The following is a 26,929-nucleotide window of genomic DNA, read 5'->3' on the forward strand; positions in this document are numbered from 1 at the left end:
GGATAAACAAGCACATCCATTGTAACCTCTTTTGACTCACGAGCCTCAGTCCACTTCGCCCACCACCTCATGCCCTTAGTAGCTAAAAGAGGCTTGATACATTCTAATGACGGTTAGTGGCAGAATGTTGTTGCACAAGACTGCAAGGGATTTTTCCACTGAACACATGTCCCTCTACCTGCATCGCCGGAGAGATGTTTGTATTTTGGATCATTCACAAACTTGTCCGTAATCTCGTTAAATCCCCCGTTTCAAACTATAGCTTGAAAAAACATCAGTTTGTTGTTCTGCATTCTCCTGTCAACACGAGCTGCTCCACATTATGTATGGGACTTTGTGTGTTTAGTTGATGGCTGTTTAAATAGATGCGCCTGTCACATCAGCCTCCCCTCTCTCCCGTTCCCTCTCTCTCATCCCCTGCGCTCTGTGTATTGGGAATCATTAGCTAAAGTGATGCAGCCTTAGCTCTCATGAATCACGGTGGCATCATATCGACAAGCCGCAGCCAGGAAGGAATCCAAAATGCCTTTCTCTGTGACTTCGCCAGTGTGTGCGCGCGTATTTGAGGATTACCCGTGTTTTGAGTTGGCAGGCCGCCCGCTCCGCTCCTCCCCTCTCCCCATTACTCTCTGCCACCGCACTTTTCCCCAGACGAAAACCCCCCACACCTGCGCCGTCGTCTTCCCCGCTTAAGGTGACAGAGCAAATTGCAAGCGCACATTACTTTATCTGCTTGTTTTCCTAAACAATTACCAAGGCCCCCGTACCAATGAGGGAAGCAGTGGCGGCGAGTGCCAGGCAGAACTCCGAGCCAACTTTGCAACTCAGCTACTTACTACTGCATAGTGTGACTAATCCAACACACAATGCACAACGCAAATGGTTCCGTCATTAGTGGAAAACGTAAAACACGGGGATATTGTGACACATCATCAGGAAGAGTAAGATAATGATTATGTGGCTTTGTTTGCTCAGCTAAGATATGATGATAATACAAAAGTGGCGACTTTTATCATTTTGCCTAAAACGAGTAATCTTCCCTGGCTTCTGCGGTGCCACAGTGGCTCAGATGGCAGATCTCATGGTTGGAAGGTTGGAATTTAGAATCCCAGCTCCCGCAAATGAAGACTGTTGTTTTGTCCTTAGGCAAGACACTCACCCCAACTTCCCTGTGTGAACGATTGAGTGGTTGTTGGTGATCAAGGTCCGATGGATCGACAGCCTTGCTTCTGCTCGTCTACTGAATAAATAATGAATAAATAATGACTGTATCATTTTGGGAAGCTTGTCATGGGCGATCCTCTTGTATTAGTGTGCATTGGTTTCGGTTTGCTACTTATCTCATTAAAGCAGTAATAAGTAACGTGTTTACCTTAATAAATCCTTCCGTAGTCCCTGTGGGGGTAATACAAGTGTTTATGGGATGATTGGAGGGTCTTTCATCTCCCCCTGGTGTCTCTGGACAGAAAACCATGTTTGCTACTTGACTGCCACCAGTCCGGAGAAAGCAATACGCACTAATGGAATCACGAAGAAGAAGCTAACATGCTAACAGGCAAAGCTAACTGCGGGCTAACGTCACTTTAAACAGTATTTACAGCCAAGTTTGAGTGAAAAAAAATATTTCCATTGTATAATTGGATGCACAGTAACCCTAACTCCCTTAGCCTTTCCTGTCGGCGTAGTATTTACTTACCAAGACAATTAATAAGTGAAAAATTCATAACTTGCTACTACACCTGCAGTTGCGCTTGTGGCCTGTAGTGGCAAGAGTTACTTAGTACTGCTTTAACCGGTTTGCATAAACAACATACTGGCATTTGTACCTTTGTGTATCCACGGCTCAAGTATGTCGGTCAATGCAGTTTGTTTTATTATTTACTTTAATGCTATAAGATTTTAGGCCAACAAAGCTACTTTGTTTTCATATTGGAACTAAAGTATAGACGGTTAAATCTTTTAAAACAGGGACACACATATTTTTTGAGCTTGTAATGATAGTACAATTTTCCTTCATCAAAAACATACCTGGATTAGTATTTTGCTTCAATCATGGAGCTTTGTATTTCCTATATTTCATGTGATTTGTTTTGTTGCATGATAACTGGAACACAAAACTGTCCATAGCCCATAATCCATCAGCAAACACATTCTGCACTCAACATATGTTCATCATGGCGCCATCGATTTGCTTGCATGCCATTACTGAAAAATGAAAGCTTGTATTCATTGATCATTCCCACTTCCTTTCTATCTTTTTCATATATTAGCACATCATTTCAAATAGAGACCGACCAATATATCGGGCCAATATTTGGGGATTTTACTAAAACTCCCACAACTCCCTAAGCCTCAGGGAAGGTGAGAAACATCACAATGAAAATTGGATAGCTTCAAGTTTGTTAAACACAAGTTTCACTAAACTTTCAATATGGACAATATTGAAGTGCAGAATCTGGAGAATTCAATCGCTGAGTTAGTTTTAACCTCCACTATTGTATTTTTGATAGCCGTGCAAAATGCCGCGGCTAGTAACAATATGCTAATGCTAACGACAACTATTTTCTGTCCCTAATCAAAGCTGGGACAGAAACAATGATTGGATCACCTAAAGTAATAAAATGAAATCGGCCAGTGCTGGAGCGGCCAAGTATTTGTTTTGACAGGATTATAGACCAGACATTTGGAAAAATTGACCAAAATATCGGCCGAGCATATCGGCAACGGCCAATTAACATCCCAAAATATCGACATTGGCCTTAGAAAAACTCTTATACGTCGGCCTCTAATTTCAAATTATTAAAAAAATGTAAAATATCAACGCTGAGGTGCACAAAAAAGCCACATTTATACATGATATGTTCACTTTTATGAGTTCATCTGGCAAGTACAAGATTAACTTTTTAAGCTTTATCTTACTGCAAACATTAATCAACACTTAGAGACACCATGGATCAATTTCTGTGTTTTAATATCCGAGTTACCTTTCCTACTTTTTTATTAACCTTTGCAGTAGCGCCGTATAAAACCTCGATTTCTGTGCAACAAAGTTCATCTCCCGTATCATACCCCTCCCCTTCTCTCTGGTGAATACCTCCACTGAAGCTCTCTCTCATCTCGGTGTGTTGTCCTCATCATTCTTGGGCCTATCTCCCTCCCTCCCTCTGTAATATTTCCCCGGGCCTGCAGTACTTGAGATGATCGATGGAGAGGCAGTGGCAGAGACGCACACCTCGCATCCATCACACACTCAACAACACCATAGTTAACTGCATCAAGTGTTTTTTTTTGTTCAAAGTTTAACCCTACAGTCAGAAATTGAACAAAAGAAAAAAAAAACACATATTTTGATTTGGGAGTTTTTGAATCCGCTTTGTGACTGCTTAGACTTTGGTTTCGATTTATTCCATGTTATTTTCTAGTTTTCTTTCTCTACACAAAGCAAACAAACTCCCCAAGAAACCAAAAAGATCACACCCTCTGATGTTTTGTTGAACCACCCTTAGCTTTGATTACAGCACTCGCTACGGCATTGTTTCAATAAGCTTCTCCAATGTCAAAAGATCCTGTGCTGCATTCACTTTTCACCAAGATCTTGTATTGATGATGGGAGAGTGTGAAAACTGCACAAAGCCTTCTCCAGCACAACCCAAAGAGTCTCAATGGGGTTAAGATCTGGACTCTGTGGCCAATCCATGTGTGAAAATGAACCACTTTCACAATGTGAGCCTGATGAATCCTGACATTGTCATCTTAGAATGTGCCTGTGCCGTCAGATAGAAGAAATCCACTGGAATAACCCTGTCATTCAGGGTGTTCAGGTCGTCAGCTGATCTCACTCTTCGGGGCAATTAGTGCTGCAGAACCTGGACCGGACCACCTGCAGCCACACCAGATAAGAACAGTTAATTAATAATAATTATAATGTATTAGTCTTATATAGACACTTAAAGTCGCTTTACAATTTCGTGCATTGTTCATTCACTCCATACTCGGTGGTGGTAAGCTACTATTGTAGCCACAGCTGTCCTGGGGGAGACTGACGGAAGCGAGGCAACCAGTCTGCCCCTCTGACCACCTCACTTACTGACTACATTCGCCAGGCTTCCTGGTATTCCCAAACAGTCTCCCATCCCAGTTCGGACCATGCCCTTCCCTGCTTAGCTTCCGAGGTCTGACGGGATCGGGCAGAGCAAAGGCGGTATGGTCATAAATCTCGGTGGTGGCTTTTATTTTGGTCAGGCATTGTATAAACAAGTATAGATTTGATGAAATGGCCAAAGTCATCTTCTTATCAAAACCTAAAATGATTTATAATATAATAATGATAAGTATTATGAATAAATGTATTCTTGATTGGCAAGGTGGGTACATTTGCCCTTACTCCTCATAGTGCCATTTTCATGTTGTGGTCTATATTTATTTTTTATTTAGTAATTACCAATTTTTTTTATTTCAACCCAAAATGAATTGACTGTCAAAATAGTGCATCAAAATGTGGGTAGTGATAAAGTGTGGAAGTTTATTAAGTATTAAATGGAGGAAACTTTCTGGAGGAAAGTGATATACTGAAATGAGAGAGTATAGATAATACTTGTTTGCTTGATTCTCTCCTACACAATTATGTAAATGTTTAGTTATTTTGCAATAAAACACTCAACATGTCCTTCTCCGTGTGTCCCCCACAGTGTCCCCAACTCCCATGGAGCTTGGCCCGACGCTGGGTTTGAAGAAGTCCAGTTCGTTGGAGAGTCTGCAGACCGCCATGTCCGAGGTGAACAGGAAGAGCGAGCTGCTGCCCTTCCACCGGCCGCGAGCCAACATGGTCCGAGGCAGAGGCTGCAACGAGAGCTTCAGGGCCGCCATCGACAAGTCCTACGACGGACCGCCTGAGGATGACGACGGTAAGAAAGATCGTGACTTCATAAGGTCGGACCAAGTAGGTACAGCAAAGGTAAACCGAGTGTGTAATTGTTTGTTCTGCCATGATTTGTGTTGAGAATTTTACCTCTTAACTCCCGCCTGAACCAAGAGGATCTTTTTCCCCACGTCATCAGATTTTTTTCCCATCATTTTTTTTGTTGGGTATTCAACTCATTTTTGTAACTTTTTGGTCATTTTTGTTGTCATTTTTTTGTCATATTTTTGTCTTTTTTCATCAATTTTTTATCACATTTTTGTCACATTTTTGTCATTTTTTCGTCATTTTTTGTCCAATTTTCGTAATTTTTTTTGTCAAATTTTTATCACATTTTTGTCCTTTTTTCACATTTTGTCACATTTTTGTCATTTATTCGTCATTTATTCGTCATTTTTTGTCCAATTTTTGTAATTTATTTGTCCAATTTTTATCACATTTTGTCCTTTTTTCACATTTTGTCACATTTTTGTCATTTTTTTGTCATTTTTTTAATCAAATTTTTATCATTTTTTTGTTACATTTTTGTCATTTTTTGTCACATTTTGTCACATTTTTGTCATTTTTTTGTGACATTTTTGCCACTTTTTCATACATTTTTTGTCCCTTTTTGTCAATGTTTTATCGCTTTTTTGTCACATTTCCATCATTGTTCTCGTCTCAGTTTTGTTGCTATTTTCACAGCTTTTTTCCGGAAGCTTTTGGACCGGGGTAAAGCCAAACTGGAGAAAATGTGCTCGGTTCAGGTCGGGAGTTAAGGGGTTAAAGACACAAACAATGATCTAGTGCTCATCCAATCATTAATATAAAATACACATGGATGTGGCTTGTGAATGCTGATGCTCCTTGACAGGTTTGCTTGTGGTAAACAGCACAACAGTCAAGTACTTCACTGTTACTGTAAGCCAAACATTGACTTTTAATTAAGCACTTTAATATTTTTGCCTTCTATAACTTGCCAATTCAAAGTTACGTGCATTGGCTGCCAGTAAAGATCCTCATATTCATTCTTGACATTGCTTATGGCTTGTAAGTTATTTGTATTTTTTGTCTTGTCTCATTAGTCTTAAAAGATAATCAAGAAATCTCTCGACCAAGCTTAGACTCTTAGCGCCAACACATATAAGCATTGAGTTTTCTTTTCCTTCCCCCTCATGCGTCAATGTCAGTGCGCGTTAGGCCTTTTAAATATTTATCCAGGACTACTGTAATTCCCAGCCGTGTTATTAGCAGCTAACTCTTATCCGTCAGCGCCACGGTAATGAGTGGGGCCTGTTCAGATCACGCCGCTTTGGACTAATAGGCCGTGTCAACACCGCGACACAGGGCAGGCGCTTCTGTCACCGTCTCTACAAACGCTCAGCACTCGAGAGGCGGCTGCTAATAGACACGGAGCATGTGAAGTGCTTTAAAGGTTCATGTGTGAGAAGTCTTTGAGGGCGTCTTGTTAATGCTTATGATCGAGACTTCTGAAATCTAGTGCTGCTAACTACAGCTACTACTAATAATGAGGATGTTTAAATGTGGACAACTAAAACAGCTGGCATAGTAGCAAAGTGGTTTGATCTCTCACTAGAGCGGCACGATTAGCCTTAATCGCATAAATCGCGTTGAGATTGAGGTTTGAGCCACTGCGGTAATGTAGCCGTGAGTGGCTGTGGCCAGAATTATGGAGCCTCGTGTTTGTCTCCTGTCGCTGTACATAAACTCGAGTCTCGGGCAGCGCAAACTGCAAACTATTATCACGGCTAGTAAGGAGTGTCTCGCGACCTGCGGGTAGGACTGGGTCACGGAACAATTATTTCCTTGTGGGGCGGGTTGAGGTGGTCAAAAACAGCCGCTCGCCTCCACTCATCATCGTACACACGGATAATTGTGCTGTATTAAGCCGCGCCTAATTGTATCATCTTTACAGACTCATGTTTATGACTTAAATATGAGGCTGATTTTCTTGAAACAAGCGACAATATTTTACTTTATTTTACAGTACTTTGTTTATCTACCCCATAGGTTAATACACATTGTTAAGAGCACATCATGTTATTATGTCACTCCCTCATTAAAAACATGCCTGAAGTGTTGCCTTGGCACATTCACGTATTTTTGCGTAATCTGTAAAAACTCTGATGGCGGCCATTTTAGGGATAGGTTTGCCTGAGTCCTCCTAGGAACGCCCCCACCTCCTGGAGACGCCTCCGAGCTTTCGTCACCAGCCGAGTAACCAACCACTGCTCCTCAGCAGAACCCCCTCCCCACTGATGCCACAGACAGCGTGTGGAGGGGGCGTGTCGGAAAGAGTCAGAGGTTCTTAAAGAGACAGAGGCCTATTTCAAGACATTCACTACAGCCATTTTGAGAGAGCAATTTTATACAAGGCAGTTATTCAAATTTACTGCATTTACAGACCAACAGAAGGTTTGGTCATCCTTGTAGTGTGATATAGACTGGTGCTATGTGATTGAAAGAAGCATAATACCCCTCTTTAAGTACAATGTATTAAGGTACTGTAAAATAAAGTGATACCCACTTTGCAGCTTGTGATTTGGAGAATGCATTTATGGAGCTGATTAGGGAGAAAAAGTGAGAAAGCGCCAAGCCCATTTATTTTAGAAGGATTTAAACTAAGTAGTTTTTTCTGACAACCCCTTAAATGTGTCTCTGTCTCTTGTTACATATACATGTGTACATGTATTACATGTTTTAACATCAGTTTTACGTTTATATGCAGCTAATGCTCAATTGCATGAAAAATGAAACATAGGTTATACTGTATATAAGATATTAAAACCGCAAATAGAATCGCAATTGCAATATCTGTCAAAAAAACAAAAACGCAATAAAGAAAGTTTGAGTGCCAGACTGTTAAGGGATTATCTTTGTTAAGTTAATAGATCTTAACAAACACATGGCAGAATCACAATAGAGTTATCCTTCTGCTGAGCTCTCTGTCTCGGGTCAGGAGAAAGGGTATCCTCAGGGTTGCCAGGTGTCACCGGCCAAATATGCACAAAAGGCTCCTGGAAACTTCTCGAGCCCTGTGGACATCTGGCACAGAATTTCCCAACTTTTTTTTTTTTTTACAATTTTTACTTCCACTGTGCTCCCCAGATGCTCCAGACCCATTCCCTTCTCTCTCTCCCTCTCTCTGCTGGCCTCGGATTTGTAGATGAACCTACACAAACACAGAGCGAACACTCAAACTCTGAACTGCTGTAAACACTGATGAAGAAAATGTTACTTTTGTGATTGCCACTTCTGATAATTTACTGAAAGTCATCGAAAAGTGCTTTGATTCCCATCCATCTTTGCAGTTTCTTTGAGTACATGCTGTAAATGTGTACCGTCGTCCTGCATCATGTGCTTTCACAGTCTCGCTGCCAAAATGTAAGCCAGAATCACTATGTTTTTTTGGGAAACGCTTGATGCTGAAAAGATACTTGGCCTGGGACTGTATGTGCTGAAGGAGTTGGTACAAGAGCACTTAAGATTTCAGGGAATTAAGAGTCAAGAGTCCAAAAGTGGCTGATAAGTGGAGGAGTTGAAAAGAAACGGCAAGACGGACTATTTCAACTGAAAAAGGCAAGCAGTACATGAGCATCAGTACTAGTTCTGCTAAAACGACTGCAGCAACTACCACAGTGCTTTTCACAACTACTGCTAGTACGAGTACTCAGCAAGGCAAGATTATTAGTAAATGGACTCAACTTATATAGCGCTTTTCTACCTTCATCAGGCCCAAAGCGCTTTACAGCAAAGAACTAGTCTCCCATTCACTCTCTCATTCATACACCAATGTACGCAGACACTGGAGGCAAGTTGGGTGACGTGTCTTGCCTAAGGCCACGACGGCAGTGTGCATTTGGGGGAGCTGGGATTCAAACCCACAACCTTTATTTCATTCTACCTTTACTTGCAAAGAAGCATCCGTACACAAAGCATTTCAAAATGCTTATGGAACAAGGAAGTGCTATAGTACATGGGTTCCCAAACTTATCAGGCCGCAACCCCCAAAATCACTCAACAAACTACTCGGGATCCCCTTGTGTAAAATTTAATTAGCATTTATAATAATTTAAGATGCAAAATATTTCAAGTCTGGTTAAATAATGTAAGTTTTGATACTGTACCATACCGTACCATACTTCACAGCTTGGCCAAAATGCTGTATACAAAAACGCACATATAAGCAATATATATATACACATGTGACTTAAAAACAGGCAGAGACTGAGCCTGTCTAATCTCAATAGGCAACTGATTCCAAATGCATGGGGCATTAATGGAAAAGGCACGGTCCCCACAAATGTGTGTCTTAGGGTGTTTTAATATTTGGCTTAATATCACTAAAATATGGTGTTTTTAGGCCAAAAATACAACAAGTTCAATGTCAGAAATGTAAAATATTGTTGTCAAAAATCATCTTGCGACCCCCACTTCAGTGTCCTGCGATCCCCACTTTGGGAAACACTGCTATGTGCTCACTTTTGGGGTCTTTACTCTGGTAGAGTAGCCAAAGTAATTACTCAAGTAAGAGTAAAAAAGTACTTAAAGGGGCTAGATGCAAGTTAGCCATTTTATACTCACTACTGCCACCTCAGGCCATACGTGTAACTGCAGCTTCTATATTAAGCTCGTGCATGACGGAACTTCGGACTAGAGGTTAGATTTTAGGCCCGAGCCCGACCCGACATTCGGGCCGGGCCGAGTTTTCCCGCATGAGAGTCGGGCTCGGGTCGGGTCGGGCTCAAGTTTTTTTTTTTTATTATTATTATTTTTTTATTAATGTCATTATAATCTCTAATAAAAATCTATGCAATATGCGGAGTCTATTGGATACAAAATGTGGCAATACGCAATATAAAATAGAGGAGTCCGGGAGGGAGGTGGTGCAGGTGCGGGGGGCGGGCGCACGTGCTGCTGTGATGTCACGTTTAAGCAGCGTGGTCAGGCTGTGATACCGGCGCCACACAGAGAACATCACTCTTCAGTCTTTCTCTCAGGACAGTGTTTCATTAACAGTGGATAAATAAGCAGTTTGGTTCCTGTTACTGCGTAAAAAGTAGCTTTTGTAGAGCGCGATGTTTATGAAACATGAAGGAGGAGAGAGAGAGATACGGAAAAGAGGAGACAAGACACATTGAGCTGCTCCGCGCCGCGGACGTCTCTGCCCATATGTGTGCTACTTCTGCGTGCACGTATGCCGTGCGCTCGGGCTGGGTCGGGTCGGGCTTTATAACCGCGGGCTCGGGTCGGGCTTGATTTTTTGGGCCCGATCTAATCTCTACTTCGGACCCGAATTAACACCTTTTTGAGTGACAGTGCAGGATTTTAGAGGCATTTGTGGTGAACAGGTCTGGGCTTATTCTATACCTTAGGACAGTAGTTCTCAACCTTTTGGAGCCGGGACCCCGATTATGACAGTTAAAGGGGTTTGTGACCGAGTCACACCATGAGAAATAGGAACATTAGCCTACATAATTCTTAAAAAAACAATGGATAAAATAAAATTAATCAAATTCCGAACAAATAATGGCACTACAATAAAATATTATATTATATGCTAATAGGAATATGCATATTTTATCTTCATGATCTGGTGACCCCCCAAATTTGTCTCGCGACCCCCTTGGGGGTCCCGACCCCCAGGTTGAGAACCACTGCCTTAGGACATTGTTGAAACGTGTAGGGGGAGGAAAATACTTAATTTTAACATTTTTAAACTCGGAATAGTCCCTTTAAGTAACTGTTTGAGCGTAAAAGTTTAATTCATGCTTCAGTAGTGACATAGATTATGAGAAACATAAATAACGTCAAAAAGAAAGAAAAGAAAATACCATAAAAACATGAAAAATAAATCATTATTAAGAAATAGGTTAAAAAAAACACAAAATACAGCTATTTTATGTAAATTTGATGATCATTTTATCAAAATGATGATTTATCCCTTAAAGATTTGCTCACAATGTCACGAGTAGCTTTTTTTTTACTCAAGCAAGAGTACAGATGCTTAATTTTGATGTTACTCAAGTAAAAAATGGTGCATGACCTTGAGTAAATGTAACCCGCCTCTATTTAACAAGTGTTTGCTAATGTACAAAATGAGTAGCAGTTGCAAAAAGGGAATAGGAGCATTATTTACTCATGTTGCATTCATTTACATATCAGACCCTTGTACTGTAACACACCTCATTTCAAATATTAATCACAGACCCAATATATATATGTTTAATCTTTCAGCTTGCACTCACTATTAATCCCCTGTCTTATTAAATGACTTAAGTATCATTATGAATCTAAAATAAAAAGCATAGAGTGCAGATGTAGAAAGTCTTCCCGTTGTCATGTGCGCAGCTTAATGAAACTGTTTCCAGGCTTTAGCTAAAGATCAGAGCCGGAGGGTAAAAAGTCATCCGGTGAAATGCAAAGTAATGTCACTGAAAATATGAATGCCCAATTGCCCATTGAATTTGAATGAAACTACTACTGCAATCACACCCTGGAACATGCCATACATTATTCATCACGCGCTGTAGTTACGAGAGGCAGTAACTCCTCGTAAAAATGAGCTTCCTAAGTGTCACGAGGGCTACACCAACGCTGCATTCAAAGTAAACTGGGCTAAAAGAGAGGAAACGTAGAGCAAAACCTGCAAAAGTCCCACCACAAGTCCCTAATAGCGGTCGACAGCCACACACGCCATCACAATCGCACCGAGACATTGTTTATAATTAACCCTGATGTGAATATCTACACAAAGCAACATCGTAATTGAAGTCGCTCATTTGCGTTGGTTATCTTCTGAAATCTGATTAGTGGCCCGTGTGCGCGAGTGTGTCTTTGTTTGGTGAATATCATTGTTATTCAGACTGGGCTTTATAGTCTGTCACAGAGGAGTAATGAGCCATCACTGTTCAGGCTTTGAGCATTTTATGGGAAGACAAAACCATTTATCAATAATTAGACACGGGCTAAGAGGACTCATCTGTCATCTTAAATATACTGCGACTGCTGCAGTGTTTTAATGACTTTTGTATATCCCGTAGACATCCGTCACTTATACTTTAAAGGGGCTAGACGCAGGTTTGTGATTTTATACTCACTACTGCCACCTCAGGCCGTATGCGTAACTGCAGCTTCTATATTAAGCTTGTGCATGACGGCACTTCGGACCCAAATTAACACCTTTTTGAGTGACAGTGCAGGATTATAGAGGCAGTTGTGGTGAACAGGTCTGAGCTCATTCTACACATTAGGACATGGCTGGAACATGTAGGGGGAGGAAAATACTTAATTTTAACATTTTTAAACTCCGTATAGTCCCTTTAAAGCAGGGGTGTCAAACATACGGAGATGATTTAATCCGGCCCCGTTGAGCATAAATTCCAGAGTATGTCCAAAAAAAAGTAAGTCTTGAGCCCATTCCTGTGCGGAGTTATGATTCTAGCCATTCTAGCCACTAGGGGGCATTAAATTTAAAAAAAGGAAAGAGTTCCACACGTGTCCAGCAGAGGGCACTGACATAATAAGAACCCAGGATATGAACAACACATTATATAGCCACGTGGTAAATGGACAGTCTGCCCCAGGACGGCTTTGGCTTCAATAACAGCTTACCTTCACCGAGTATGGGGTGAATGAATAATGACTACTACTGCAATACAAGTGTAAGCCGTTGTTATTAATGAAGCTACAGTCAAGTTAGGGCTTTGACCAAATCACAGCTTATTATTATTCATTTATTGGGAACATTTTCTCTATTATATGTGGCCCACGACCCGCCATGGGAGCTTAATTTCGGCCCGCGACCCAAAATGAGTTTGACACCCCTGCTTTAAAGCCACACTCTGTGCTACTGTTTTTCTCTTTGGCTTGTTCTGATGCTTGCTGGTGTGGCACAGCATTTACCTTTTAGTTCACTGCACTTTTGTCTTGTATAATAGTCCCACTGTTTGATTTGCTTTCGCCTTCTCATTCGACTTTCCCGCTTGCTTGTTCCCCCCCGCAGATGAGCCGTCGGAGCCCAGTTCAGGCCGGGACACCCCGAACAGCGCCTCTCGAGCGGGAGCAGGGGACCCGTCTGAGGAGAAAAACAAGAAGGATAAGAAGAAGAAGGAAAAGCCCAAAAAGAAAGAAAAAGTGGCCAAACCCAAAGGAAAAGACAAAGAGAAGAAGAAGCCGGAGGAACCAGAGGACACGGAGAAGAAAGGAAAGAAGATGTGGCTGCTCAGGTGAGGGCTTTTATTCAATCACCAGGGCTCGACAGGTGCTGGAGATAACGTCCTTTTAGTTTTAGGTAGAACTAATGTGCTTCTAATCTGCATACAGAAAGCTAGGACATGGATTATGATATAAATTTGATATATTTCAAGGATCGCTCCGTCATATCTTTTTCAAGGGGGTCCTGAACACAAAATAACAAAACATAGCAAGTATTGTCACATACCCATAACCATCACAGTCCCATGTCTTGCTCTGTTTTATTTGTTTTATTTTATTTATCTGTTTTTTTATCTCTCAAGTAGCCTATAGCTAAACATTTACTGTATTAATATAGTGAAAGTTTAAATCATAGAAAAATATATAGAAATATATCTAGTAGAGGTCGACCGATTGTTGAGGATTTTGATTGGCCGATACCGATATGCATTGCTGATATTTTTAGAAAATGTCTATAATCCTGTGTATGATGCTTCTAAACGTGTCAGTGTTGAGCTGTGACAGCAGGAGTCGCTGTATATTCATGTTTAGGAGGTGCTTCATGGGGAGCTTGTTTAAAAGACAAAAATCAGTAGATTCCAAAACAAAAGAACACTTACTCTGTATCTTGTATGGTTCCAAAATTATACACAAAAAGTGTGTGACCGATTTTCACCCCGATGTTTCTTCGCACCCTGAGGCTTAGGAAGTTGTGGGAGGGCTCATTTTAAAGCTCTGACTGAGCTCTGGCCGATATATCGGGCCCGATGAAAAAACAATCAATATAGCATTAGTTTTGCATTACCATTCTTTATGTCTGTGACAACACTGATCAGTGCAGGACACCACGCTCTGATACAGGGACAAACCCAGGAGGCGATGCACTGTTTCAGAGGATCAGAGTAGCTCTGAATGCAGCCAGCCAGGTTTTCTCTGAATGCTAGGGTTTCTTCACTTACAACATTGGCTTTTCATTGAATGTAGGCCTGACTAAAGGGCTTGATGGACTGCACGAGTCTTCCCACCTCTGCCTTACAAAAATGCATGAAAAGATAGAACTTTAAAACATATTTGAAAGAAGATGAAGAAAAAATAAACTACGATTTCTTAATGATGTAAATAGTCGGATCCAATAACAACTGTAGACCCAGTCACATGCTGTCAATCAATAGCTGTGCTGTTTGTGAACGTTCAGTAAATGTGTAAATACTTCCTGAACCCACAGTACAAGCCATAGAGGCAACACCCCATTGTACAAACCATGAAGTTGGCACATGGGCCACTCTTTCCAGGTCCCCCGAAAGAGTGCACCACTTGTATATCACTGTTTCATGCCATTAACTTTTAACACTATATCTAATGATTGTCGCCAATGGGAACCTTTCCTCCAAAGAACAGCCTGAACTTTTTACCCTTAACTCAATCTTTATTTAAGGCCACATTCACATGACCATTGCTCAGATTCCGATCGTAAGAAAAACACTTATGTGCAATTTAATCTACAAACTACGCTCTTTGAAAGCGCACTTACAAAAGCAGCCCTTGTGAACCGAGCACGGGAAAACACTTCCAGATCTGAAAGACTTATTCTATCAGCTTATTATCTCCCAGAATTATACATCATTTAAAGCGAAATATTAGGCAATTACCATAATTTGTGCTCATTTTGGTTCATTACTGGAGTTCAATGGCCTCTCTTCACAAGGGCTTGTACCTCACAGAGACCTCTCTCCACCTTGTTTTGCTCCGTTAAAGACCCATTCATTTTTCACTGTAGACAGAAGGATTTCCTCAAGCTGTTTGTAAGAGCTTTCGTCGACCTCCGAGTGGACACACATGTAGTAGAGCTATATGACAACAACTGTATACATTCCTTTTCAGATACTTCTAGATTTATGTATCTGAACTCTAGCAGAATAACAAACAAGTTTTCAAAATCGTATCATAAAGATAGAGTGTATAAATTTGTCGAATGCATCCTTGCAGTAAATCCTCTAATGTTGAACCTTATTTTACCATTTTTCTTTAACCTCTTACCACCCGCCTAAACCAAATGCATTCTGTCCTCTTTGGCTATTATATAGGCCTGTGTAACACCTCATTTGAAAGCTAAGACCCACAAAACTGATCTTTTCCCTCGCATTGTTGCTGTGATGTGTCACCTTTTTTTTTGGTCACATTTTTGTTGAGATTTTGTAATTTTTTTGTTAAATTTTTGTCACATTTTTGTTGAATTTTTGTCACATTTTTGTTGAATATTTGTCACATTTTTGTTTAATTTTTTTCATTTTTTTGTTGAATTTTTGTCACATTTTTGTTGAATTTTTGTCACATTTTTGTCACATTTTTGTTGAATTTTTGTCACATTTTTGTTGAATTTTTGTCAATTTTTTGTCAATTTTTTGTCACATTTTTGTTGAATTTTTTTCACTTTTTTTTTTGCGTTTACATCCTTGTTTTCTTCTAATTTTTTGTGGCTGCTTTGGTGCTGCTTTATCCCCAAGAAGCTTTTTGATTAGGGTAAAGCCAAACTGGATAGAATGGGATCCGTTCAGGTGGGAGTTAAGAGGTTAAAGGGGCTAGATGCAAGTTAGCCATTTTACGCTCACTACTGCCACCTCAGGTCATACGTGTAACTGCACCTTCTATATTAAGCTCGTGCATGGCGGCAATTTGGACCCGAATCAACACCTTTTTGAGAGACAGTGCAGGATTTTAGAGGACATTGTTGAAACATGTAGGGGGAAGAAAATTAATTTTATCATTTTTAAACTCCGTATAGCCCCTTTAAGTTAGTAGACTATGTTTGGTAGATCCTTTACATAGTGCTACAGTTTTTAGACGCTGCAGAACTAGAAATGTCCTTGTATATAGAAAACAGACATTGCAACAACTCAAGGAAAAAGACCTGGAGACCTGGAGAAAATGCACTTGGTTAAGGGGTTAAACCAGGGGTGCCAAACTCATTTTAGGTCGCGGGCCGAAATTAAGCTCCCACGGCGGGTTTCTGGCCGCATATAATAGAGAATTTTTCCCAATAAATGAACAATAATAAGCTGTGATTTGGTCAAAACCCCAACTTAACTGTAGCTTCATTAATACACTTGTACACTTACACTTGTATTGCACTTTAAAAGCCTGTGTTACAAGTTCCTCAAAGTACTACATACTAGTCATTATTCATTTCCTCCACACTCGGTGGTGGTAAGCTGTTGAAGCCACAGCCGCCCTGGGCCAGACAGTCCATTTACCACGTGGCTATATAATGTGGTGTTCATATCCTGTGCTCTTGTTATGTCAGTGCCCTCTGCTGGACACGTGTGGAACTCTTTCCTTTTTTTTTTTTTTACATTTAAGGCTAGTGGCGAGAATGAGCATTCTGGTTATTCTTTAAAAAATCATAACTCCGCACAGGAATGGGCGAGAGACTTACTTTTTTTTTTTTACATACTCTGGAATGTATGCTCTACAGGGCAGGGGCCGGATTGGACCTTGTATTGATGGTTGATTAACCACTGCCCAAAGCCTTATTCAGCAAACCATGTGTGAAACTGATGTCTCATGGTTCCTAAATCCTAGCATCTTGGAATATGCCCCGTGCCATCAGGGAAGAATAAATCCACTGATGGAATACCCTGGTCATTCAGGATGTTTAGGTCGTCTGCTGATCTCATTCTTTGGGCACAGATCATAACAGTTAGTTAAATCCAGGTGCTTTTTTTTTGTTTGGATCTGGCACTTTATAATTCCGCTGAAAATATTTGAGCTTGTATGACAAAAAACACCATGGCCAAGGTGTAAAAAGCAGTCTAAAAAGAAACCCCCTTTAAATCTCTTCAGGCTCTTTCGAATGGTAGGATTTTCTGTGAATGCAACACATCATTCGCCTCAGTCTAACCGTGACCTTACATTACAATACTATCCTGAACTCCCCGAATCCTCCTCTCATTCCTGCCCCCGCCAAACACCAGACTGTAGAGCATGTGGTTCGCTCGGAGTCATTTAAAAGTAATCCATCCCCAACATGGCTGGTGGCACACTGTCCCCCCACTGCACAGATTGAGCACCTGGGGAAGTCCAGCTTTCTGCCCCGAGTCCCCCCCAGCGCACACACACCGCACTGTTGTTATCTCGCCCATTCCCTCCCTCCATCTTTTAACATCGCCTTAAGTGCCTCCAAGTTCATTAAAGGTTAGCCCCTATCTCTCCCTCGCCTCTTCCACTCCATTTGATTATGGGCTGCTATATCCTCTATATGCCCAATAGCCTCCTCGGTAATATCTCCAGTTTAATCTAAGCCAGCCTTTACTGTATCTATCTATACTAAGACGCCACCCCGTCTTCACCTCATGCCTTAAGTGCTTCAGCAGACCATATAGTAATACACCCAGAGATATGCTTAGCCCCTATATATAAACGGGTCTTGATTAGGCCACAGTGATAATCCCAACCTTTCTCTCCTTTCCTTCCTCCTAGAATCCTAAGTCCGACATGGCCCAGATTTTTATTTTATTTTATTTTTTTCCCCCCTGCTCTATCCAGCTCTCTCGCGCTCGCCGCATTATGTGATTGCACGTAATGGCGGTGTGAGAGAGCGAAAAAGCAAATTGGGCCTATTCATTTTGGTTCAGACCGGGCTTAGCTGCTGATTTGTCACATTCACGAAAGGCCAAGTCTGATTGGTCTAATGGCTCAGCGCAGAGGTGCTATGGAAATCTCTACCTTACGAGTTCGTCCTGTACGGCAGATGGTAAAAAAAAGGCTCATGTTTATGACTGGAGGGTTGATGGGGTTAACTGCCTTATGAGGGGGTAATGTGAGATGTCTTTTGTCATGTAAATGCAGTAAATGTCACTTGGTAAGACGTACTTTGGAGTTTCATGAACAAACTCCAAACACTAGTGAGCAATCACGGCACTGTACTTGTCTCTGTATCACCCGTTATCATTTATTTTGAAGTATTTAGTTTCATGATTTTATTACAGGGTTTCAGCAGGTCATTAACCTCTTACCACCCGCCTAAACCAAATGCATTCTGTCCTCTTTTGGCTGTGTAACACCTAATTTGAAAGCTAATACCCACAAAACTGATCCTTTTCCTCGTGTTGTTGCTGTGTTGTGACATCTTTAGTATGTTTTTTTTTTCTCGTTTTTTTTTTTATTTTTGTCACATTTTTGTTGAGTTTTTGTCACTTTTTATTGAATTTTTGTCATTTTTTGTTGAATTTTTGTCATTTTTTGTTGAGTTTTTGTCACATTTTTGTTGAATTTTTGTCATTTTTTGTTGAGTTTTTGTCACATTTTTGTTGAATTTTTGTCATTTTTTGTTGAGTTTTTGTCACTATTTATTTAATTTTTTTCATTTTTCACCTAATTTGAAAGCTAATACCCACAAAACTGATTCTTTTCCTCGTGTTGTTGCTGTGTTGTGTCATCTTTTGTATGTTTTTTTTCTTTTCTTTTTTTTAAATTTTTGTCACATTTTTGTTGAATTTTTGTTGATTTTTTGTCATTTTTTGTTGAATTTTTGTCACATTTTTGTTGAATTTTTGTAATTTTTTGTTGAGTTTTTGTGACATTTTTGTTGAATTTTTGTCATTTTTTGTTGAGTTTTTGTCACATTTTTGTTGAATTTTTGTTGAGTTTTGTTGAGTTTTTGTCACTATTAATTTAATTTTTGTCATTTTTTGTTGAATTTTTGTCATTTTTTGTTGAGTTTTTGTGACATTTTTGTTGAATTTTTGTCATTTTTTGTTGAGTTTTTGTCACATTTTTGTTGATTTTTTTTCATTTTTTGTTGAGTTTTTGTCACTATTTATTTAATTTTTTTCATTTTTCACCTAATTTGAAAGCTAATACCCACAAAACTGATTCTTTTCCTCGTGTTGTTGCTGTGTTGTGTCATCTTTTGTATGTTTTTTTTTCTTTTTTCTTTTTAATTTTTGTCACATTTTTGTTGAATTTTTGTTGATTTTTTGTCATTTTTTTTTGAATTTTTGTCACATTTTTGTTGAATTTTTGTCGTTTTTTGTTGAGTTTTTGTCACATTTTTGTTGAATTTTTGTTGAGTTTTGTTGAGTTTTTGTCACTATTTATTTAATTTTTTTCATTTTTCACCTAATTTGAAAGCTAATACCCACAAAACTGATCCTTTTCCTTGTGTTGTTGCTGTGTTGTGTCATCTTTTGTATGTTTTTTTTTTCTTGTTTTTTTCATTTTTGTCACATTTTTGTTGAATTTTTGTCACATTTTTGTAGAATTTTTGTCATATTTTTGTTGAATTTTTGTCACTTTTTGTAGAATTTTTGTCATTTTTGTGTTGAGTTTTTGTCACATTTTTGTTGAATTTTTGTCAAATTTTTGTTGAGTTTTTGTCACTTTTTGTTGAATTTTTGTCACTTTTTGTTGAATTTTTGTCATTTTTGTGTTGAGTTTTTGTCACATTTTTGTCACATCTTTGTCACATTTTTGTTGCGTTTACATACTTGTTTTCTTCTCATTTTTTGGGGCTATTTTGGTGCTTTTTTCCCCAAGAAGCTTTTTGATTGGGGTAAAGCCAAAATGGAGAAAATGGGATCCGTTCAGGTGGGAGTTAAGAGGTTAAAACACATTAAAAGCTCTTGGCACTAGGGGACTATATGGAGTTTAAAAATGTATTTTCCTCCCCCTACATGTTCCAGCCATGTCCTAATGTGTAGAATGAGCTCAGACCTGTTCACCACAACTGCCTTTAAAATCCTGCACTGTCACTCAAAAAGTTATAGTAGCTGCAGTTACGCGTAGGACCTGAGGTGGCAGTGGTGAGCATAAAAATGACCAACTTGCATCTATTCCTTTTAAAAGTTGCCTGTTTTGTCCAATTCTCTTTCTTCTGTCTGATGAAATGTTTGCAAATCAGAAGAAAAGGAAACATGTACCATTTTTTTTTTTTGCGTTTGTGGCATTAAATTATTTGGCCGTTAATTTTGCATTGAAAAAAATTATTTCACTTTTTGGCCTGTATAACCTTTATATTATTTTGAATTACCCTGCATCATCTATGTTCTGATGAGTGTAAGTTATTTGTTTTTAAAGTGATAGTAAGTCGCATACAGTTGAGCGCCTGGGCCTCCAATTAGATGTTTCATAAGTCATATTAAACAATGATGGTTTTCTAAAGTCAATCCCTTTGCTGATCAGATCAGCTAATCAGAATCCTCGGTGCCATAACTTTGAACAATGAGAAGGGGTTTCCTGTGACCCGGCCTGTCAATCACTTGCCCAGGAAATGAGGATTTGCTCTCAGGTCCACTCATGTTGGGAGGGACAGGGAGCTTGATTGTTTATTGAAGGCACAACAGATTGTGCTTCACAGCTAGAAGGTCCCGGGTTCGATCCTTGACCTGTACGGGGTCTTTCTGTGTGGAGTTTGGATGTTCTCCTCGTGTCTGCGAAGGTTTCCTCCGGGTGCTCTGGTTTCCCTTAACACTAAAAACATGTACAATAGGCCAGAGTGAATGATAGTGTCAGTGTCAATGTCAATGTTATTTATAAAGCACATTTAAAAACAACCATTGTCGACCAAAGTGCTGTACAAGAACAGTAACAATATGTACAATAAACACAATAAAAGTTAAACACAGGTAATATATAAAGGCACAAACTGTGTCTGGTCTACATGGAACCGAAGGCCAAAGCAAAAAGATGAGTTTTTAATTTGGTTTTAAACTCCTCTACAGACTGAGCCGAGCGCACATGTAGAGGAAGGCTGTTCCAAAGTTTAGGGGCCGCCACTGAGAAGGCTCGGTCACCTCTGGACACACGCTTGGATTTAGGAACAGACAAAAAGGAGCTGGTCTGCAGACCTCAGAGCTCTGGAAGGACAGTAGAGCTGCAGCAGTTCTGACAGATACTTAGCTGCCAGTGAATTTAGGCATTTAAAAACAATCAGCAGAATTTTAAACTTGATTCGAAAGGGAACTGGTAGCCAATGTAAAGAGGACAGAATGGGAGTGATGTGCTATATATACGATAGTGTGAGTTGTGGTTGGTGGCGATTGCTTCCGTCAGTCTACCGTAATGGGCGGCTGTAGCTAGAATAGAAGTTGACCACCAGGACAGAATAATGACTATAGTGTGGCGCTTTGAGAAAGTTGGTAACACAGACTTGAAAAGTATATTGTTTTGCTCTGTTTCTCTCCACATTTCGCGATTTACAGACTATCACTTTAAGAGAATAATTCTTACTGCCATTGTCAGTGAAACGGTTAACAAACTAGAAGTGTGCTCAGGTAAATCGTATCATAAGGGAGATCTTTTAATTAGAAGACAGTCGATTTATTTTGGTCATATCGCCTTTGCATTAGCGCAGGTAATACCATCATTTGCGGTGCTTGGTTTTATTCTGGTCAGAGGTTTAAACCAGACTCTCTTCTTTAAAGTTTTAGGCAAGATAATGGCGGTGATAATGGTTCGCAACTAACATGCAAACCATGCCTGCACTTGGTGTGAAAAACACAAACGGCGAGTACAAAAAAAACAAAAAAAAACTCCATGTTTACGATCATTATCTGCTCATTTCTGCTGCTTTTTGACGTGACAGAAGCCGAGTTCTGAAATGCAGTTGTTTTTAAATGAGCCCTTTTTTCTGACCTTTCTTTGGTAACACTCCCACCACTTCCAGAGATCCGAATATCTCAACTTTAACTACGCGCAGCTATGTGTGTGGTTGACATGGGAACTGAGCTGCCTTGTCTCCCTAGCATGTTCTTCCATTTTATTACAATCCCCCGTCTGTTTCTCAAAAAACATTTCAAATTAACTTTGCGATTTCCACAATAATGGAGCGCACTGGCGTTAATTAGCGGCTTATTTACATCCTTAGCGACAGATAGGGGGATCATTTCTGCAGAAAATCCCTTTGAAAGTGGACAGCTGGCTCCGTCATCTGAACGGCGGCCAAATGGAAATGTCAATCATGTGTTTGCGGGCGCGCCGGGCAGTGCGCGCGCTAAGACGCCGCTCTCCAGCCTCATGAATATTAATGAGATGATTAAACGTGATTGGACACACGGTCAGATGGTTGTCACGGAGTTGGCAAGCCGTGGATGCCTCAGAATGTTCAAAAATCACCTACCGTTTAGCGAGTTTTCATTTATCTAAAGTGTCTCGAAGATGCGTACTACTTGAGATAGGCAACAGACCTATACACACAAAACTATTCATTGATTTTGTGCGGTATTGAATTTTACAAGGTTTCCCTGGAGAGTGACAGTTGCAAGTGTGTCGTGTCTGGGTTGGAGCGTGTGCGCAGGCTGCTCGCTTTCCTAATTTAAATGGTGCAAATTTATGGGAATTTATGTGAATGATAATAAATGCATGTTGTCCATTTGGAAGTATTCGTCCACTGTTCCTCTAAATGTGCCTTTTAGTTTTCGTCAGATTGCGTAAGATTGGTTGTTTTGTCAGTTTATGCACAATAATTGCAATACTTTGTTGTATATCCAATTGTTTATGCATGTATTGTGTTATTTTATGTGGAAAAAAAGTTGATATTTGTGCGTGGTTGACCTTGTAGTGACCCGGCAGCAGTATGAGTGCTCAGCATGGCGCCTTTGCAAATACAGATCACAAACATAAACTTTTTTTCCACATATAATTTGGTTTATTGCACCTTTAGAGTGGACCTATGCATGATTGAAGCTTTAAAACATTTTTAGTACCCCAGCATTGATATCTTAAAGGAGCTATCCTTGATTTTTTTTAAATTTGTATTGGAATAAAATTTGTTTGTCCTTATATATATGGTATATGGTAAAAGCAGACATTTATCTTAAAACACTGGTTTTAAAGCCTTTTAAACAGTCATTAATGTCAGGCTAGTAGGCATTTTTTACAGTGAAGTGACAGTTTTCCTCCCTGAAAGTTGTGAAACCTCAGTCCTTGTGATGAATTTTGATGTTGTAAATGCATTAGGAAAGTTTGAGATGAGTTTGGACCAGAAAATAGCAATTTGAAATTTGAGTGACCCTGTTTCTTTGTACAATCAGATATAGCTCCTTTAAGATATGGAATCATGTCTATGTGAAGAAAAGACAGTAAGGAGTTATAATTGGGCTTTGATTTTCAATTCAAAGAAAGTCACTACTGCCTTCAGAGGGCGCTTTGAGTTAAAAACTCTGCCCAGAATGTGATGGTAAACAACGGTTTATCTCCTAAAGACTTGTTACCAAGTGGTGGCACATGGGAGCACTTTGAGTGCAGATCTGCACAGAGTAGGTCCAGTGATGGATCATGAGCTCTAAAAACTGGACAGCACAGATTGGAGGCTCTAGCAGTAGAAACATAGACAACCAGAACAGAACCAGATGACTCCAAACTGTGTAAATACGTTAGATACTACTCCGGGTACTACTTGGGCTCAAACAAGTCGACTTTGCTTCATATGTTTCTTTTAAAGTAACGACTTTGTTTTTATAAGATTCAATATCTTAAAATTGCATGATCTTGTGGATGTTTGCACAGCAGTTGCGATGCACAAGTCTCACAATCTCATGCTTCCTCACTGTTTACAAGAGATGTTTCAAACTAGAGAATCTAGATACTGATCTGCTACAAAAACCTATGGCGAACAGTAATATTAGGAGGTGTTTATCAGTCAAGGGAGTTGATCTATGGAACAGTTTACCTATTCAACTTAAGGGCTCCAAAAACTATTAAAGCATTTAAGAAAATGTATAAGTTAAACATGATGGAGAAGTATAGAACACTTGAATGAAGATGATTAGAAAAGAAGTCGATCGAGGATACATAACATCCTTTTGATTGTTGAAGTTTAAGTTTTCTGCTTATGTGTTTCCATCGTTGGTGTTAGAGAAACTGTATAATGTGTCATCTTTGGACACAGTGTCACAGTTGTAAAAGGAGTTTGGCAGAATAAGTCTTGACTTCAGCCTAAACCCCTTTCGGTCAGGCATCATTTAGCACTTAAATTCTTAATGTACACGTTTTTCTTATTGTATAATGTTTAAGATCTAAGAAAAAAACAATGGACCTGACTGAGTCTTCATCAGGGTAAGTCGTTTACTTACCCTGATGAAGACTCAGTCGAGTTGAATTTCTGCAAATTCGCGGTGATCCAGTGAGCACTCTACCTCTTCTCTTCTACTTTTTTATTTATTTATTGGAAGGATGTAATACAGATTGTTTTGGTGTTTTTCAATGTCACAATAGCATTTGCCAGCGACTGCCAATAGCCCCATCACACGTCACCAAAAACGTATACTGGGACAAATCTAACTTATTCTAATTTTGTGGATTTTTAGTCAATTTAGTCACTTGCTCAGCCCATCACAGGCACCAAAATATTTTGTGATACATATTTATTTCAACAAGGTGCCTAGAGACTTATAGGTACTATACAGAGTTTAAAAATGTTAAAATAAAGTATTGACCTCCCCCTACATGTTCCAGTAATGTCCTAATGTGTAGAATGAGCCCAGACCTGTTCACCACAACTGCCTCTAAAATCCTGCACTGCAAGCTTAATGTAGAAGCTGCAGTTACACGTATGACCTGAGATGGCAGTAGTGAGTGTAAAATGGCCAACTTGCATCTAGCCCCTTTAACAGAAGACCAAGAGGAGAATGATGCTTTTGAATACAGTCAATGATCTGCTCTATGGGACATGAATGGTCTCTGTTATCTTGTGTCAAAGGGCATTATCAATATTATATATGGTAGCGTTGTATTTTGTGTCTGAGAGGATGTTGTAATGTCATTTCAAAAACTAAAAAGAAACATAATGTTGGCAAAAAAACAGAAACAAGGTGCCTCGATAGCCTGGTCTGATTAAGTCTGTGCTTCAGTCTTGGCACTGACAATTTGCTAATTGTCACAGCCTGCTCTTCACCTCTTTCACCCTGCGCTGTCTCAAAGCTTTCGGGGGAGACAAAAAGAAGCCAACAAGTTATATAGTGTAATAACTACAAGCTTTTAACGTAAAGGTCAGACATACACATAGTATGAACAAGCCCTTTATGAGACTGAAGAAAACCAACCACTTCAACAAAACACATTATATTTGGTGAAACCACTCTCCCATCTAAGCCAAAAATTTGCCCAAAAACAGTGAAAACCCCATGTGTCCAGGCTTCAATTAGCCCAACACGGCTGCCTCTCCGCTCTGCCTCGACCCCCTCCCCTGGCCCTGTATTCTGATAACTATAATTATACCCTCCCCATATTTGCCCCATTTCCTCCCCACAGGTCCTCCACCCCCCGCGTTCGTTTCCAGCGTGGCCATAATGCAACACCTCTGTTAGCCTTAAAGTGCTGCATCTCAGCGGTGGGCCCCCATTAGCCGTGACTAGCCCCATTGTACTCGCTATTATGGAGGAGCAGCGTGCTCGGCCTATTAGGATAAGTCTGTACGTACTGTATGCCTAAGTGTGTGTTCGAGAGCCGCACAGATGAAAGGGGCTGATGGGTGAAAATGGACTTTTTGAGGCTCCTGCCATTTCAGGGGGACTGCGGGATGTGTTTGTGGAAAAAGCAGAGCAGAGTAGATATGAAAATGAAATGTACTTTTGGTTCTTAGAGGGCGGTGCAACAGGTACAGTGTGTTAATAACTCAAGCTAAGCAAAATGGGCTGTAGGCTCAACCTGAGTATACAAATGTTTTTGGCTGTTCTGCTTTTCAAACAAATATGGTTTAAAAGATATGTCAAAAAGATAACAAAGAATATATATATATATATACATAGGCGGAGAGCACTTTTCTGACATAAAACTCATGAATTGAAATACATGACCATAAGTTTGAGCCAAAATGATGTGAGGGCACTATATGTACAGAAGAAGCGATAAAGCTCCAGTATCCAAGGTTTAAAACATTTTCTGTGATCCAAACTCATTCCTAACTTCCCATTTCTTCAACCTCTTAACTCCCGCCTGAACCGAGAGCATTTTCTCCAGTTCAGCTTTACTCAAATCCTGTAGGCCTGTAGGCAACACCTCATTTGAAAGCTATGACCTTCAAAACTAAATTGATCTTTTTCCTCACATTATCAGATTTTTTTTCATCACTTTTTTTGTTGGGCAGTCATCTAATTTTTGTCAAATTTTCATGACTTTTTAGTGACGATTTTTTTTGGTCCATTTTTTGGTCACTTTTTCGTCAAATTATTCGCAGTTTTTCGTCAAAGTCCTATCACTTTTTTGTAATTTTTTTCTCAATTTTTCGGCAAATTTTTCGAATTTTTTTTTTTGTCCGTTTTTTTTGTCACTTTTTGTCACTTTTTCATCAAATTATTCGCATTTTTTCGTCAAAGTCTTATCACTTTTTTGTCCATTTTTTCCTCAATTTTTCGTCAAAATCTTCTCACTTTTTGGTCACATTTTTGTCCATTTTTTGTCACTTTTTCGTCCTTTTTTTCTCACTTTTTTCACATTTTCATCCTTGTTTTCGTCTCAGTTTTGTTGCTATTTTCACACCTTTTTTTCCCGAAGCTTTTAGATTGGGGTAAAGCTGGAGACAAAGTGCTCGGTTCAGGTGGGAGTTAAGGGGTTAACCTCTTAACCCGCACCTGAATCGATCACATTCGCCAGTTTGGCTTTACCCAAATCTAAAAGCAAAATCCTGTAAAGGGGACAAAACAAAAGACACTCTACTTCTATACAAGTGTCACGCTGACAGTTGTTCCATACAGTTTCGTCGCTGCTGCATTTGGTTTTCTTTTCTGAACTGGTTTTGTGGCACGTGGCCTTTTTGTGTCTAGACCCAATCTGTGTTTTTTTTTTCTTTTTTCTTTTTTTTTCCTCTCGGTTTTTGGCGAG

The 26,929-nt window shown here is 39.8% G+C and overlaps 1 protein-coding gene across 1 annotated transcript in view; it reads left to right on the top strand.

The window, feature by feature from the left end:
- LOC306967602 (partitioning defective 3 homolog B-like) overlaps nucleotides 1–26,929 on the top strand; it is a 388,088-nt gene that overhangs the window by 194,490 nt on the left and 166,669 nt on the right. The window contains exons 17-18 of the mRNA XM_079562684.1: nucleotides 4,689–4,904; nucleotides 12,924–13,146. Of these exons, the coding sequence (XP_079418810.1) occupies nucleotides 4,689–4,904; nucleotides 12,924–13,146 (439 nt within the window). The remainder of the gene's footprint in view (nucleotides 1–4,688; nucleotides 4,905–12,923; nucleotides 13,147–26,929) is intronic.

This window comes from Gobius niger (genome assembly GCF_951799975.1).
Source record: "Gobius niger genome assembly, chromosome: 9".
In the NCBI taxonomy this organism is placed as follows: domain Eukaryota; kingdom Metazoa; phylum Chordata; class Actinopteri; order Gobiiformes; family Gobiidae; genus Gobius; species Gobius niger.